Source organism: Parasteatoda tepidariorum, chromosome 1, assembly GCF_982258835.1.
Source record: "Parasteatoda tepidariorum strain Cologne lab strain chromosome 1, Ptep-v5.0, whole genome shotgun sequence".
NCBI lineage: Eukaryota > Metazoa > Arthropoda > Arachnida > Araneae > Theridiidae > Parasteatoda > Parasteatoda tepidariorum.
Genome location: NC_141755.1, coordinates 71,171,267 through 71,186,499, shown reverse-complemented (window position 1 = coordinate 71,186,499; position 15,233 = coordinate 71,171,267). Strand labels below are relative to the sequence as shown.

At 33.2% G+C, this 15,233-nt stretch overlaps 1 protein-coding gene across 1 annotated transcript in view; it reads right to left on the bottom strand.

The window, feature by feature from the left end:
- Positions 1-3,291: 3,291 nt before the first annotated feature.
- LOC122268941 (uncharacterized) overlaps positions 3,292-15,233 on the bottom strand; it is a 53,872-nt gene continuing 41,930 nt past the window's right edge. Inside the window, exons 2-3 of the mRNA XM_071179649.2 lie at positions 10,244-10,384; positions 3,292-5,425 (exon numbers count right to left, since the gene is read on the bottom strand). Coding sequence (XP_071035750.1) covers positions 3,476-5,425; positions 10,244-10,384 — 2,091 coding nt within the window. The 3' untranslated portion in view covers positions 3,292-3,475. The remainder of the gene's footprint in view (positions 5,426-10,243; positions 10,385-15,233) is intronic.

Sequence of the window (15,233 nt, the reverse complement as noted above, 5' to 3'; positions counted from 1 at the left end):
TTAACATTCTAACTTATATAAGGATAAACTTAGCTCGTCTTTAACAAGTCATCTTTTCATAAACGATCAGCAGGCATTGAGGTCATAGGTAACATTCAGTAAGTTTCTTTTAGAGTTTCAAGTACCCAATTGTGTGTGCTGAACTTTTCGATCAGCTTAAAAAGTTTTCGATCCCGCAGTGGACTGATCGTTAAGACACGGTTCCTAGCAGATCACCGAAGTCAAGCATCACTGGCTGCGGTCAGAGTGCGGGTGGGTGACTACTTGGATCAGTCTGCGTAGGGACCGAGGGTGTGCGGTATTGGTCCTCCTTAAACTGTTCTATAGTAAAGTGCTCGACTTCGTGTGCAGGTCGTCGGTCTACCGAAGCGGGGGTGCCATCCCCTCTGCAGAGGATCAAAATTGTGATGGCATGTCTTCGGATCATCCTCAGGGATGGTTCCCAGACCGTCGCCAATAGCCCATTGTGCAGCTCTAGTGCGACGTAAATGAACTACAACAACAATAATGAAGAGTTTTCGAGATATGGCGAAATACGCAAAAGAGAAAAATTAAGTTAAAGGGGCCCAAACTTTACATACACAAATAATAATTCTAAGTTGTTGTTGTTAATTTACGTCGCACTAGAGCTGCACAATGGGCTATTGGTGACGGTCTGGGAAACATCCCGGAGGACGATCCGAAGACAAGCCATCACAATTTAGATCCTCTGCAGAGGGGATGGCACCCCTGCCTCGGTAGCCTTACGACCTGCACGCGAAGTCGAGCACTTCACGGTAGAACAGTTTGACGAGGACCAATACCATACACCCTCGGTCCCTACGCAGACTGATCCAAGTGGTCACCCACCCACACACAGCAGTCAGTGATGCTTGACTTCGGTGATCTGCTGGGAACCGTGTCTTAACGATCAGTCCACTGCGGGACTCAGCACTATTGATTTTAATATACATTTTTACGCCATCCTCTTGAAACAATAAGATTGAGTCATAGAACGTGAAGATCTGATCATTAGGATCTAAAGTTATTCATGCCGGTACGCTGTTTTTTTTCTTTTTGCGCCACACTACACACCCAAATTGGGATAGCTTTCCCAAGTTCATACTGATGCGTCGGATTATGCAGTTTGTTATCTTACCCAAAGAGATTCAGGGGGTTATTTTTAAGGCTATTAATTTATTCAGCAAAAAGTAAAACGGGAAGCAAGGTAACTGGACAATGCTTAGATTAAAATCATTCACAGAGTTATTTGGGCAAAAAGAAAAATTGATAAGTAGTTATATGGATCACCGGTACAAGGGCCTATGTCCAAGCGGGCATGAGTTTGATCCCCGGCGGCCAGCGACGTGTACCAAATGGTGACTGTTGCAAGCTAATTCTGTCGAGGTCACAAAGTCCTCCAAGTTCCCAAAACATATCAATACCTTTGGGGTGCTGGACCGGATATTGATCGTGCTCAGGTCAGAATTACGATCTGTGGATGGATGGTGCGTGAATGTGTCTTTCCTGTAAAACGGTGACGTATGCATGTAGTCTCCGGATCATTCCCAGACCGTCGCCAATTGCCCACTGTGCAGCTCTAGTGCGACGTAAATGAAAAATGTACCGGTGGAAACCGGTAAGGAGTCATGATTCTTTAAAGAATTTAGCAGAGAAGACACCAAAATGACCGTAATTCACAAGCTGGCGCTAGAGCCTTTAAATCACACCGTATTGCCCTGGCGAGTTGCATGAAGAAGTAGATGCAGTATCACGAACGTAATTTTGAGACAGATCAATATTTTTGTGTGGTAGGTTTGATTTCGGGTTTTCTTTTTATGTCTTAGGATATAGGATCTAAGCTATTTAAACTTTATTTCCTTGAACTCTATAATTTCTACGAACCAAAAGAACTTGATATGATTCATTCGGCAAGGTAGATGTAAAAAGAGCCTAATTCATATTCTCAAAGAAAATTTTTCTCTTAACGTCGACTTTGTGAAAACATTTTAGCGAGGCTGGTAAAAGCACGATAAATGAAGAAAACAAGATCACCAATATGAAAAACGTCGCGGGGTGTCTGAAAAAGAACAGAACGAGATTAGCTTTTGTTCGATAGGTTGATCTTTTACATCTACACTAGATCACATTTTTAATTAAATCATTTGTAATTCTACTAGTTCGGATTCAGAAAATCTGGCTACCGAAGGCAGCTGTGGAATAAACGTGGAGCCGCAAAATGGCGAGTCTCTGCCGGACAATGTGGAACCGGGAAGCGACGAGTTCTCGTAGGTGGCTAGTGAAAATATATCGTTTAATCTCTGATCTACGAAAATGTGGGTTAACTTTTTTGCCCACTGTGCTTTTCATTTTGTCCTAGTATTCAGATTTTGATTATTAAATACTCAATTTAGAAATGATTTTTTAAATAAAATTGGCTGTCACAGTTGTGGTAAAATTATCAGGTTAGCCATGCACGGACCTTAGTTCCCTTACCCTTTTTTTTTTTCAGTGAATTTTTATGTTAGATGGAATGCAGGGGCTGATGTATTTTCTGAAGAATATGATATATGTTTCGAAGAAAATTAACATACTTGTAAACTTTTGCTTATTTTGGTCATCAGGATTATTATTAAACATAAATAGGATTTCATAAGTTAAGAAAAAATGTTTAACGTGTTGATTACGCCTGAATTTAAGAATATATCAGGGGTGATTGTGAGCATTGTCTGAAATTTCTTGAGTAAATTCATTAATGACTCATTTAAAAAAATTGTCTTTATAATTTTAAATCGTTATTGATATTTTCACAACATGAAATTCGAAATAAATTATACGCAGCATAATTTAAATTAATAATTATGTATAAGTTTACTTTTATCTCTAATCACATTTATTAGTCTACCAGAAAAGTAGTTTGGAAGAGAAGTAGTTGAAGTTTAGTTCTAATATTTTTAAATAAAATATACAAGATTTTTTTATACATAAGTGTGATTGATGATTTCTTAAAACTTCTGGTCCTTGGATTTCCCGAAACTTTCAAATCCGGAAATCCAGATTTTTTTTCGGAGCACAATCATCTCTGAATATATGTTACGTTAAAAAATACATGCATAATTTTCACTTAGCAGTATTTTCAAAATTGATTGGTATGTGTTGAGGTTTCGACTTTTTTTTTCGCTAGAAATTAAGTCTTGGCCTCAACCGCAGGATTAGATTCGAAAAATAACATATTAAAATTGTTAATGGTGTGTTCTTTTCCTTTCTTTGTGTAAAAATTCTCACACTTTTCAGCAGACAAAAAGAAAGCAGTTATGCATGAAATATTATCTTTATTTACAAATAAAATTGTTAAAAATCTGTACATAAAAAGCACTGAAATTAAAAAGAGAAAATTTACAAATACATAAATAATTGTATCTAAGGACACTTAAAACAAGCAGAGGAATATTAATTCTCACTAAGTTATGTATCACTTAAAAATTGCTTATAAATATTATGATGCTTCTTCAGATTCAGCTACAATTCGATCTAAAATGTTCTGAATCCTTTGGTGGATGTTGCCGCTTTTCTTCGTCTGAACACCACTCTTCACACTTCCCTGAGATGACTTAGAATGTTTACTATATTGTCCTTCAGTTGGAGGGGAGTCGCGGCAGTTGGATTCGACTTCATGGTCCGAGGCACTGACAGAAGCATCGCCATCTTTGGCATTAGGAATATGTCTGGACAGTCTCACTTCAGAATTAGCTTTCAGTTTTTCCAAGATAGTATTAAAAGGAAACTTACTAACATTCCCAGTCGCTAAAGTCAAAGGTTTTTGAGATGGACTATGAGGGGATGGACGTTTTCGAACGCAAGCTTCTGGAATGTCGCAGTCACCATACCTTTCTGACCTGGTAGTCTTGAAAGAACAACCTTCACTATCGAAGCTATGACCAGATTTCAGGCACTTTTTGGCAGAATAGAAACTAAGAGGCAAAGCGGGAGACAAAGTTGAATCTATCACAGTTCCTTTGGGTCTCTGAAAAGGCGTAGAGGAGAGAAGGGGACTATTACGATACTGTTTTTGAATTTGATTTGAAGCATTATCTTCAGATTCCTCGGCAGTGGAGTCGAGGAAGGTACTATTACTTGACAGAAGCTTCGATTTCGCATAGTTCAAAGTTGAGTTCCGACAAGCTTGTGACGGCAAGCTGGATGTCTTTCGAAATGATCTAGTAGAGCTAGCTACACTACTAGGTGTTGTAGCACTCGACAGATTGTAACCTTTTTTAGCTAATTGCTGAATATTAAAAGATTCTCCTAACTGCCAATTAAGCTCTTGGTTTTCTACATTCATTGACTGGAGAACTCTTTCAAGCATGGCCACTCGTGATTTGAAAACGTTCGCTTCCATCTTCTGCTCATCCAGACATATACGAAGTTCTCTGTTCTCCATCATTAGCAACCTTCCTTCCTCTTTCAGACTATTTTCAACCTTTTCGCTCTCAAGGTTTTTGCAGGCTATCGCCTGTTCCATTTCCCGCAACCTGGCATTAAGAACAGCATTGTCGACAAGATAAACTAAAGCCTGCCGTTGTAGCTCTACAACGTTGGTTTCTTTCAATATTGACGACACCATCGAACTGTCAATACTCTTTCCGACTCTTTTGCCAGAACTTCTATCACAAATAGATTTTCCCTCGAGGAAACCGGCAAGCCCACTGCTGTTGATCTTAGTCGAAGATGGTACTGTAACTTGAATGCCTATATCGCGACTTTCATTTATAGTACTAAGTTCAAATATTTTTTTATCTTTAGGTTCTTGAGAAAGGTTGCAAGTAGTCTCTAAGCAGCCATTACTGCTTCTAGTTGGAGAACAAGTTTCGATTTTCACATTTGGCTGAGCAGGTAGCATTCCGTTCTGGATGACAGTCGTGTTTTCAGTCACTGCAAGTTGTTTCTGGAGATATTCAGAACGGAAGCTAATCTCATCCAAAAGCTGCAGCAATTGATCATTTGCTTCCTGGTTTATCCAGTGAGGCGCCGTCCTAATAGAAGATTGGCAGTCATGGTGTTCCCTGCAGTCCGAATCTAATCCGCTGTCTTGTTTATCACTTTCTAAAGCAGAGTCTTTACTTTTGGTTGAATCGAAGAGTTTTTGAGGTTGATCCTGAATCGTTACCATAGATGATGTCCTTTGGAACTCATCGGAAGCGTTTTCTCTAGCTTTCGTGCCGTAAGAACAAGACTTCTGAACTGGATGAGGTGGTTCGTAAGCTGAATGGAAGGCTGTTGTAGTTTTTGAAGTAGAGTAAGTAGAAGGACTGTTTGTAATGTTGATGCAAGATGGAGTGGCAGAAAAATCGGAATTTACTTCATTTAAATAATTTCGGAAATGCATCAGAGTATCAATGACATCAACTTGAACTGTCTCAACATGACTAAGGCGAGATTGCAAGTCCTGTAACAAAACAAGAGGTGGTTTGTATTAGAGAAAATTCAAAAATAAAGCATACAAACAAAAAGCAGTATGTATACTACATCAAAAAATTCTTATAAATTTTACGAATTCGATGCTTTAAAGTTTCAAAATCAAATAAAAAAAATTAATAAATTTACTTATTTTCTTCGGCCACATAAAGACCCCCCAAAATAATAAACAGGCAAAAGTTTAACTTTGTTTTTTCAAGTGATGATAAAAAAAATCTTTTCAGAATGAAAAACGTTCAACTGTGTCAATTTGCAGCATAAACTTGATAAAATAAAGTTTGTCTGCGATTCTAGTTCGAATTTTCAAACGAAAGGTAAACTTATGCGTAACTTATACAGTAATACTTACAATAGTCCTTATAAAACGATCAACTGGGTAAGTAATAAAGGGATTACGCGAAATAATGGTCAAGATTTAAAAAAAAAGTAATAAACCGAAAGAAATGAAGAAAATACAATGGTAAAAAAAAACATTCTTTTAAAGCAGATTTATGATTAACAATAGGTCACGTAATCGAAAGGTTGAGGTATAAGGAAGGAATTTCAAATATCTATTTATATTAATTTACACAAATATTAACATCGTTTCCACAATGTTAATAATTATGTATCTAACTTTTGCATTGGTAACTTTTGTTTAATAACTCCAATACTTGATATTTAGAAAGAGTCCAAGATCATTTTTGTCCTTAGACATTTAAGTGCGTATTCGCGGGAAAAAAAAAAGAAAAAAAGAAACGTCTTAAAAAAAAAGAACAGCGTTAATAATTCCTAAACTGATTCAAACTTTTAACTAAAAATGAAATGTTACACATCGTTAGGCATAATAGTAGCTGGAGACAAAATCACTATTCTGTTAATATAATCCTTGCTAAAATATACAAAATGAATTTATAAAAAGCCAACCCAAACTTTAGAATATGCCATAGAAATACTTCGTTAAGAGCAGTTAAAAGAAATCAAACTTAGTCGAATTAAATGATGGCTAAATGAAGATACTGTTTAAAGAATTAAAAAAAATGGCTGTAAGTTAATTAGTTTTGAAAAAACAAGTTAATTATTTGAAAAAAAAATATTCGTAAGATCAAAGTAAACTATCCGACTCAATGATAATGATACAAAAACATTCATTTGTAAGTATATACACACACTATCAAATGAAAATAATAAAGACAACCTTATCTTTACTACGGCTTAGGATGTATATGTCCCAATAGTCTTTAAGATGTGCATGTCCTAATAATCTTTTTTTCTTTTTCATGGGTCATTTAGTCACTCAAAAACACTAATGGGACATCAATGTCTCAGGCAATAAGTGAGTCCAGATATTAAAAAAAAACCTAGTAATATTATTGGTGGGGAAAAAAACCCAATGTACCGCTAAAAGAAACTTTCTCTAGAAAAATTAGAAACCAGTCAAGTTCAAGGATTGTGGTATTGATCTATAAATAAAACAGATAGACCTTTTCTAGTTTGTGACGAAACCGATGGCCAGTTAATTGAGAAATATAAAAATTAGATTTTTGGTTCGATTTCAGAGGGTTGGAGATGATATAGAGGATCTCTCGCAAAAAGCAGAAGTTGAAAGAGTACAAAAATCCTTCCCACCGAATACAGCCCAGTGTACGTGTATGCGAATCCTCGAGTAATTAAAACACGTAAAATGAATGGCGCTGTCGAACGATACGAATAGTAGTTGAATTACGAAAACCTTGAACAGAACATTATGAAGACCATGTTTTTGCTAAATTTATGGCAACGTAGCAAAGAAATAATCTCATTTGGAAAAAGAGAAAATTAAGCACTTTTTACATCAACGATTGATCAAAGAATTAAATATCGGAATTGCGCCTATTGAAGAAGTGCTGCATATTAAGTATCAGAGCATAATTGTTGATCACAAACTGCAGTGGAAGGAGCATATTTCTTATGTTTCCAGTAAAAGTTAAAGAATTCTTCTTGGACTGCAAAGAATTTCAAATATTAGACTAGGGGAGAAATCTGACGTTCTTCGGTTGATATATGAACATGGAATCTTTCATTTCATATCTTATGTGTTGTGCTCTTGGGGTCATTCTTTAAGAAAGAAAATAAATTGTTGACTTCTTAGAACACAATGGAGATTTCTGTTTCGAGCCATTAAGCAGTACAGACTATTAGTTATGAAGCAGTGTTTGCTATTTTTGGTCTCCCACCTATTTATTGACTTAGTTATTTTGAACAACCTTGATGTTAGGGATAATTACTCGACTACTTGCCTTTGCACGCATGATGGCAAGCTTCTGGTAACATGCTTGTCTCACCCTTATTACTCATACAAGCGAAGTCTTTCTTAAATATTTCTTGAATCCATTTGTTGAATCTATTCTTGAATCCTTTTGTTGAATCTATTCTTGAATCCATTTGTTGAATCTATTCTTGAATCCATTTGTTGAATCTATTCTTGAATCCATTTGTTGAATCTATTCTTGAATCCATTTGTTGAATCCATTTGTTGAATCCATTCTTGATCCATTTGTTGAATCCATTCTTGATCGATTTGTTGAATCCATTCTTGATCGATTTGTTGAATCCATTCTTGATCCATTTATTGAATCCATTCTTGATCCATTTATTGAATCCATTCTTGATCCATTTGTTGAATCCATTCTTGATCCATTTGTTGAATCCATTCTTGATCCATTTGTTGAATCCATTCTTGATCCACTTATTGAATCCATTCTTGATCCATCTTTCTTGAATCCATTTGTTTCATAGACGGAAAAGTTGGACTTGCTTACGTCATTTATGAAGTTAAAAAAGTTACCTTCCATCATCGATTAAGAAATTCTCATCTCATCTCATTTTCAAGCTGAGCTGCTGTGCATATATCTTATCTTGCTGTGAAATAGATTAAAGACTCTTCAAAATGAGAATCTCGGGTATTTTATCAGCACAGATTCACTTTCATCTTTTGTGTAATACAGTTTCTGCAGAAAAGCTTGCAGTGCAAAATTCAATCGATTGTGTATGCCCTCGTGGATATTGCTGAAGTCCGTTTTTCTTATGTTCGGGGTCACAGCGGTAATGATAGAGTGTAATAATTGGCCAAAGACACGACTTGCCTTGATATTGATCTTTCAATGTCTGCCCCGTTGCCACACTGAAAAACTGTTTTGGACTAGAACACTGAATTCTAAGCTGTACCAAAGGCTGCGTGGACTAAAAATATTTTCCCCAAAAATTTTTCAGTCGAAAAGTAGGAAATTTTTTTATTGACTTTAAATTAACTCCTATTCTAACAGGACATGGATATTTTAAAACCTACTTGTTTAATTCAGTGAACTGTAATTTTTGTTCTTGTGGTCAGGACGTCGACACTGTAGAACACATTATATTTTACAGTAATTTATATTCAAGTCAAAGAGAAAGCTTAAAAAAGGAACTAAGACACCGGGGTAATTCTTGGTCACCTGTTTGTTAAATGCACTGAAAAATTAAATATTTTAAGCAATTTTGTTTGCAACTTAAAACTTTATAATTTTGTGTTGTTTCTTTTTAATCAGCAACTGTGCTTTGCCCACTTATATCTGGAAGCCTCATGTTATGCATTGTGGAGCATGAGGAGTTAAATAAATTTAAATGAAATAATTTGTAATAAATTTAAATGAAAAAAAAACACTTCTTAAAAACGCTTCGCACCCTCATCGATAACTAAATGTTACAGTTTAGTTTTATGTAAACATTACTTAACAGTTCAGAAAATGGGAAAAATACAAATTACCTGAAATTTTGTATAGTTTTATTATAATAAGTAAAGGAGTATCACTAAATAAAAAATTTTGAATTCTATAAGTTGACAGGTTACAGGGTTGCCACAGAAAAAAATCGTTGTTTTTAGTAGCCTAAAACATGAAAATAGTAGGCAAAAACTAGGAAAATAGTTGCCTAAATAAGAGACAAAAATTCATCAAAAATATGACTAAAATTTTCTTAATGACTTAATTGTCATATACCATGATTCATTCAGTCAAGTTGGTGGCAAATATAATTTTTATACAAACGTAAATGTTTATAGATATATACATATATTAAAAGTAATTACTCAAATTCGAAATTCACGCATCGTAAAAAAAATTATTATTATTTTCTTAAATCATGCAGAATTTCGTAACAATTATCGATGAAAAGGCGATCAAGAAATGAAATAGACTTACAACGGTGTCTGTGCAGATTGAACGAATTAAAAAGTGAAGACTCAGATTTGCAATTAAAATTTTTTTTATTTTTTAAGGAGAAAAAAAAGTTAAATGGTTTCAGAGACTATCTTGTGGGGTGCAGATTTTCCACCCAATTTATGCTTAAAAAAAAAAAATAATAATAATAAAAAAAAAAACATCGCTAGGAGTTTAGAAACGTCTCCCAATAGTCTCCAGTTCCAGAAAATAGTTGCTTTTTTAGCCTTTTTAGGCAAAAAAAAGTCGCCTGTGACAACCCTGATGCTAAGATATAAATGGCAGAGAAATAGGGAGGAAGGTAAAAAACAAAAAATTAGAGTATTCAAGAGAGACATAATTTTCACCAAATTACAAAATTCGTCAACAGATGGTTCTGTCAATCAAAAACAACTATAAAACAATGATTTCGGTTGCCTAAGCAGTTGAACTCTCATTTTTCTTTAAGTTTTCAAATCGTCGAATATTAATGGGACACCTCACAGTAAGGAAAAGCAGGATTTACCATTTTGGATGAAGTGAAAAAATTGAGTAAAATTTAAAATTGTGAAACAACAAAGAGATATTATAATGACCTGAATGGCAACTTGAGACTTGGCTTGTTCTCTAACTAGAAAGCATATTGGCATGGATAGACTATTTGAATGTTTGTTCCCTTCGCAGCTGCAATCATTCCCACAGGCACTTATCTCATCCAACAGTTCTGAATGAGGAACCTGAAAGACACAATAAACAAATACAATTTTCATCAAACAATATACAGTAGGGAACCGATTATCCGGAACGATCGGGACCATCGCTATTCCGGATAACTGATTTTTCCGGTTTTCTGAATCGCTACAAAAAACCGTTTTTTTTATTGTTAAACCCAACTAAAAAAAGACAAATTTGGAAATAATCTTGAAAAAAACAAAGTAATACACTAATGATTATTTCCAAAATGATGGTAAGGTAAACATCTTTCAAAAAAGAAAGAAAAATCCTAAAATCTTATGAGGAAAAAAAAATTTTTTTTTTTAAAAAAATGGCGGGAAAATTTATGGAATTTCGTACCGGTTTTTTGGTTTTCCGGTTTACTGATTTCTGGATAACGGGTTCTGTACTGAACCAGATTCGAGAAAAAAATTTAATATGAAAACTTACTAAAAGCAATGAAAGAAAAATATTAGATTAAAAATAAATATTTAACAAAAATTAAAAACATTAGTAGATATTTCACTATCGAAAAAATATATGATTTAATTTAGATGGTCAAATGAAATCTTTTTTTTTTTGGGGGGGGGGGGGCTGCTTATCCATTAAACATTTCATTATTTGTATATATTTCTAACCTTTAAATGTAAGTAAATGCTGGAGATTGTTTTACAAAGTTTAAAAATGGAAATTTTGGCCTTGACGCACCTTGATCTTTTCATCCAATTGAGTTCGATGAAGAGCGATTAAACCTAAGCAAGAAAATTCGCATCAAACGACAAGGGGACGGAGAGGGATAATGGAATGGTTAAACGGCTAACATTAGAAAAAAAAAATAGAAGGAAACTTAGTTGTCAACCTAATAGTTTTTTTTTTAAATTTTATTTTAAAACCGTCGTTGCACAACAGACCCAAATTTGAGTTCACAACTACCAATGTTCAATTCCGTAGCCTTGAAATTTTGAACTCAATCCCGAAGATGAGGGAACTCTTGGATCAGTACCCCCAGAGGTATTGATTTGTTATGGGAACTTGGAGGACTTCGTGATCCAGACAGATTTAATGTGCAGCAGTCACCATTTAGTACACGGAGATTCTTCAGCCGGATGGATTCGAACTCTCGTTCTCACGAACAAGAGTCCAACGCCCTACCAACCAGGCCCTCAACCGGATAGTTGTGAAATATGCAACAACGTATTTAAAACTGGAGGACAGAAAAGAAAACTACAACTCTACTACTTCTTTAAAGCAGAGCCGATATATATTAGAGGATTTGACGGTTCAGTAGCGTACATAGACTTAGATGCGCCCCTGCAAAATTTATAAATGCGCCAAGTCTTAGATTTGCATAAAATAATTTTAAAATTATAATACGAAACAAAAACACTGCGGTGAAGAGATGTTCAAATATTTATAATCATTAATTTTATTTTAATTTAAAAAAATGAAAATAGCAATTGCAATTAAAATTGAGTTAAGGTACTTAATTGAAACACTGCAATCACTTAACATATTAAAATGAATTTTTTTAAAATAATATTCAAAGTTTAGCTAAGGGTTATTATTTATAAAGTGAACTAAACATATTTTATAAATACAAAATATTTTTATTTGAACTCATAATACTTTTTCTGATGAGTTGCGACTTCAAACCTCCCCCCCCCCAAACACCGCGGAGGTGTTATTTATACCACTGTTACTGTTTTAACAGTGATATCATATCCAAAGCATTTGAATTATAATTTCAAGGATGAAATTTTTGTCATACAAACATCAAATCTTAATTATAGGTCAATAAATATACATTTTTTTAAAATTACAATTTGATAACACTAAAACGATGCCCATTTAATTACCAATGAATAGAAAAAAACTATAAAAAAATTTTTTTGGGGAAAAAAAAAAGCTATTTGAATTTGTCTCAACTTTTTTAATGTAAATTAATTCATTTAACAAAAAAAGAAAAGAAAAATCGTTGGATCCTATATCTGCAGCTGTAAAAAGCATTAAACAAACGAAAACTTCCTTCAAAACGGTTAAAGATATCAGTTTCTATTTTTTTTTTTTAAATTAGAAAATAAGATGCGTAATAAATGAATTAAATATGAGCTATATCTTTAACATATATCATTAATTTCGAGAAATAACAGTTTTAATCAAAATATTTTCTGCTACTTGCCATTTATTACATGATATCCCATTTGGAATGTGGGAAAAATATTAACTCTTTGTTTATGGCCCTTAATACATTTTAAAAAAATCCATTGTTACAGTCCACTCTCCATTCTAACTACATTGCATTTTAAAATTTCTTCCCTTCTCTAATTTAATCAAATTTATTCATCCCAAATCTAAATATTACTATTTTAATGTTAAACGTAGAAAAAATCTTAATATTTTCTCTATAATGGGCTTTCCAATTCTAAACTTATAATCTATTCCTATAGATTAATTTACAACCGTAAAAATCTCTCTATACCTTACTTTAGTTAGCGATAACTTTAAAAATACAGTTCTCTCTCCCTAAAAACAACGAATTTAAAGAAATGTTATTTTTAATTAATAATTTTCAAAACACTAAATTTCATCTAGAAATTATAAATATCGAGTTCTATGTTTTAACAAATTGCATATAATATGGCTTATTCCTGAATGCTATTAAAGAATGTCAGGTATTAAGCGCAAAATAAAAAAAAAAACAGAACTAATACCGTTACAGCTTTTGATCTTGCGATTATATTATATTTACACAAATTAAAACGCAATCTTAATGGTTGAGGATTAAATCCTAAATATGCCAATTGGATACTTGCACTTCAAGAAGATGATCACGAATACGCAATCTTAATGGTTGAGGATTAAATCCTAAATATGCCAATTGGGTACTTGCACTTCAAGAAGATGATCACGAATACCCACACATGTTACCTATATGACGTCAGCTGATCGTTTATAAGCAAAATGACATGTTAAGCAAAATGACATGTCCAGGTAATGGCTGCTACGCTAACAGGGGTCTGTTTAGAAGAAATTTGGGTTCGTTAACAAATATCTTTTCATAAAAACGGACCCTTCACAATTTTTTTTATCTTCATTATTGTTTCGTTAATCGAATAAACCCTTTCCAGGAAGGGGGGGGAGGAAGACAGATGTAAAGGAACTAAATTTTGTCTTCGGCAGACGATTCTTCCTTATTTCATCCGAAATGATTATTCTGCTTTCTGTATAGGCTAAATACCAAATATTTATACGTTGCATCGCTAATTTAGTAGCTGCAATTGCTGTTTAGTTTTTAAAATTTAATTTTTTTAATTATAATTTTACAGTTTTAAGCATAATCTTGTAGATCTTTACAATTTAAAAATTCCTTGAAAAAGTTTTTTTTGCAATAACAGACCCTATTTGCACCAATTCTCAAAAGCGGACCCTGGTTGAAAGAATGTGACTTAACGTTTATTTTATATTCACAAATTACGAGTAATTTTTTCACAATTTTACAAAAACGGACCTTTCACAAAATGTCTGGACAGATAGCTGGCTAATATTTTATAGTTAAGAATTCGTCCAAAAAATCGTACGTAGGGTGGAAATACGTTTTTGTGTCTGGTTTCATAATTTAAAATATCAATTGCAGAAATTAATTAGCATTTTTAAAGTATATACCCACTAACCATTAAGTTAGCATCTTTATTAGTACAGAAAAATAGATGATTAGTTCATAAGTCATAAAAGTGTTTCGTTTTAAGATTTTGCTCCCTTTTCAATTTTATAAAAGAAATTTAAAAAAAAGAAGAAGATTATTTTTAATTAAAAACACATGCAAAAAAAAAAGAGACATTTAATGCCATTTAAATCTTAGTTAATAATTTAAAACAAACTCTTTCAAACATCATCATTTTGCAAAACTAGTTTAAGAGCCATGACGAAACAGGAAATTTTGTTGTCATTCATATTGTTTGGACGTCAATACAAAATAAGAAGATTTGCGAAGGATGCGCTCTCCTATTTATTAGTAACGGTACATCACCTTGACGCACATAACATCTTTGGTTGAGTCCGGAATGTAACCAGAGCAAGTCGAATCTCTTTTTCATTTAGTTTAACAAAAAAATGCGTCACGCTTTGTTCAGCGCTTCGAAGAAGATCGAAAAGCAAGAGTCATTAAATACAAGTGCAAAATATATTTAATTCTAGAATAACTTTTTTTAATTTTTTTTTTATACTTTTCTAGTATTGTTTAAAAACAGTTTCCAAAAATACCTTTTACATAACAAAATATATTCTAAAAAACTTCGAGATTTGAGAATCCATTGTTAAAAATATTTTTAAAACAATTGAATCGGAAAATATATTTTTTCTTCTCTTTTTTTTTTGTAAAGAAAAAAAATGATTTATTCCGATTTAACTATTAAAACCTTAACAAAAAAGAAATAACCGAGAGACATTAAAAACACATCGGATTTCATTTTAATATATATATACATATATTTTTTACATTTAAATAACTAATCGAATTCTCGTTCTTCGCACGGGGTAAATAAAAAAGTATATATCAGAGCTGGACAACAATACGAAATCTCACACAAAACTGAAATTCCTTTACCAACACAATGGAGTCTGATTTTTTTTTTTCCTAAAGAAAAAAACTTATTGATATTTAATTATTAAAGCATTAGCAAAAAGGCAATAACCGAGACACAGCATTATGAAACATTGCATTTAATTTTAATATTTTATTTAAATAACTAGTTGAATACTCGTTCTTCTTAAGGGATAAAAATAAAACTATATATCACTGCTGAACTATACGAAATCTTGTTCAAAACAGAAAGGCATATACCAACGCAATTACCAAAGTTAACATGATTCCAA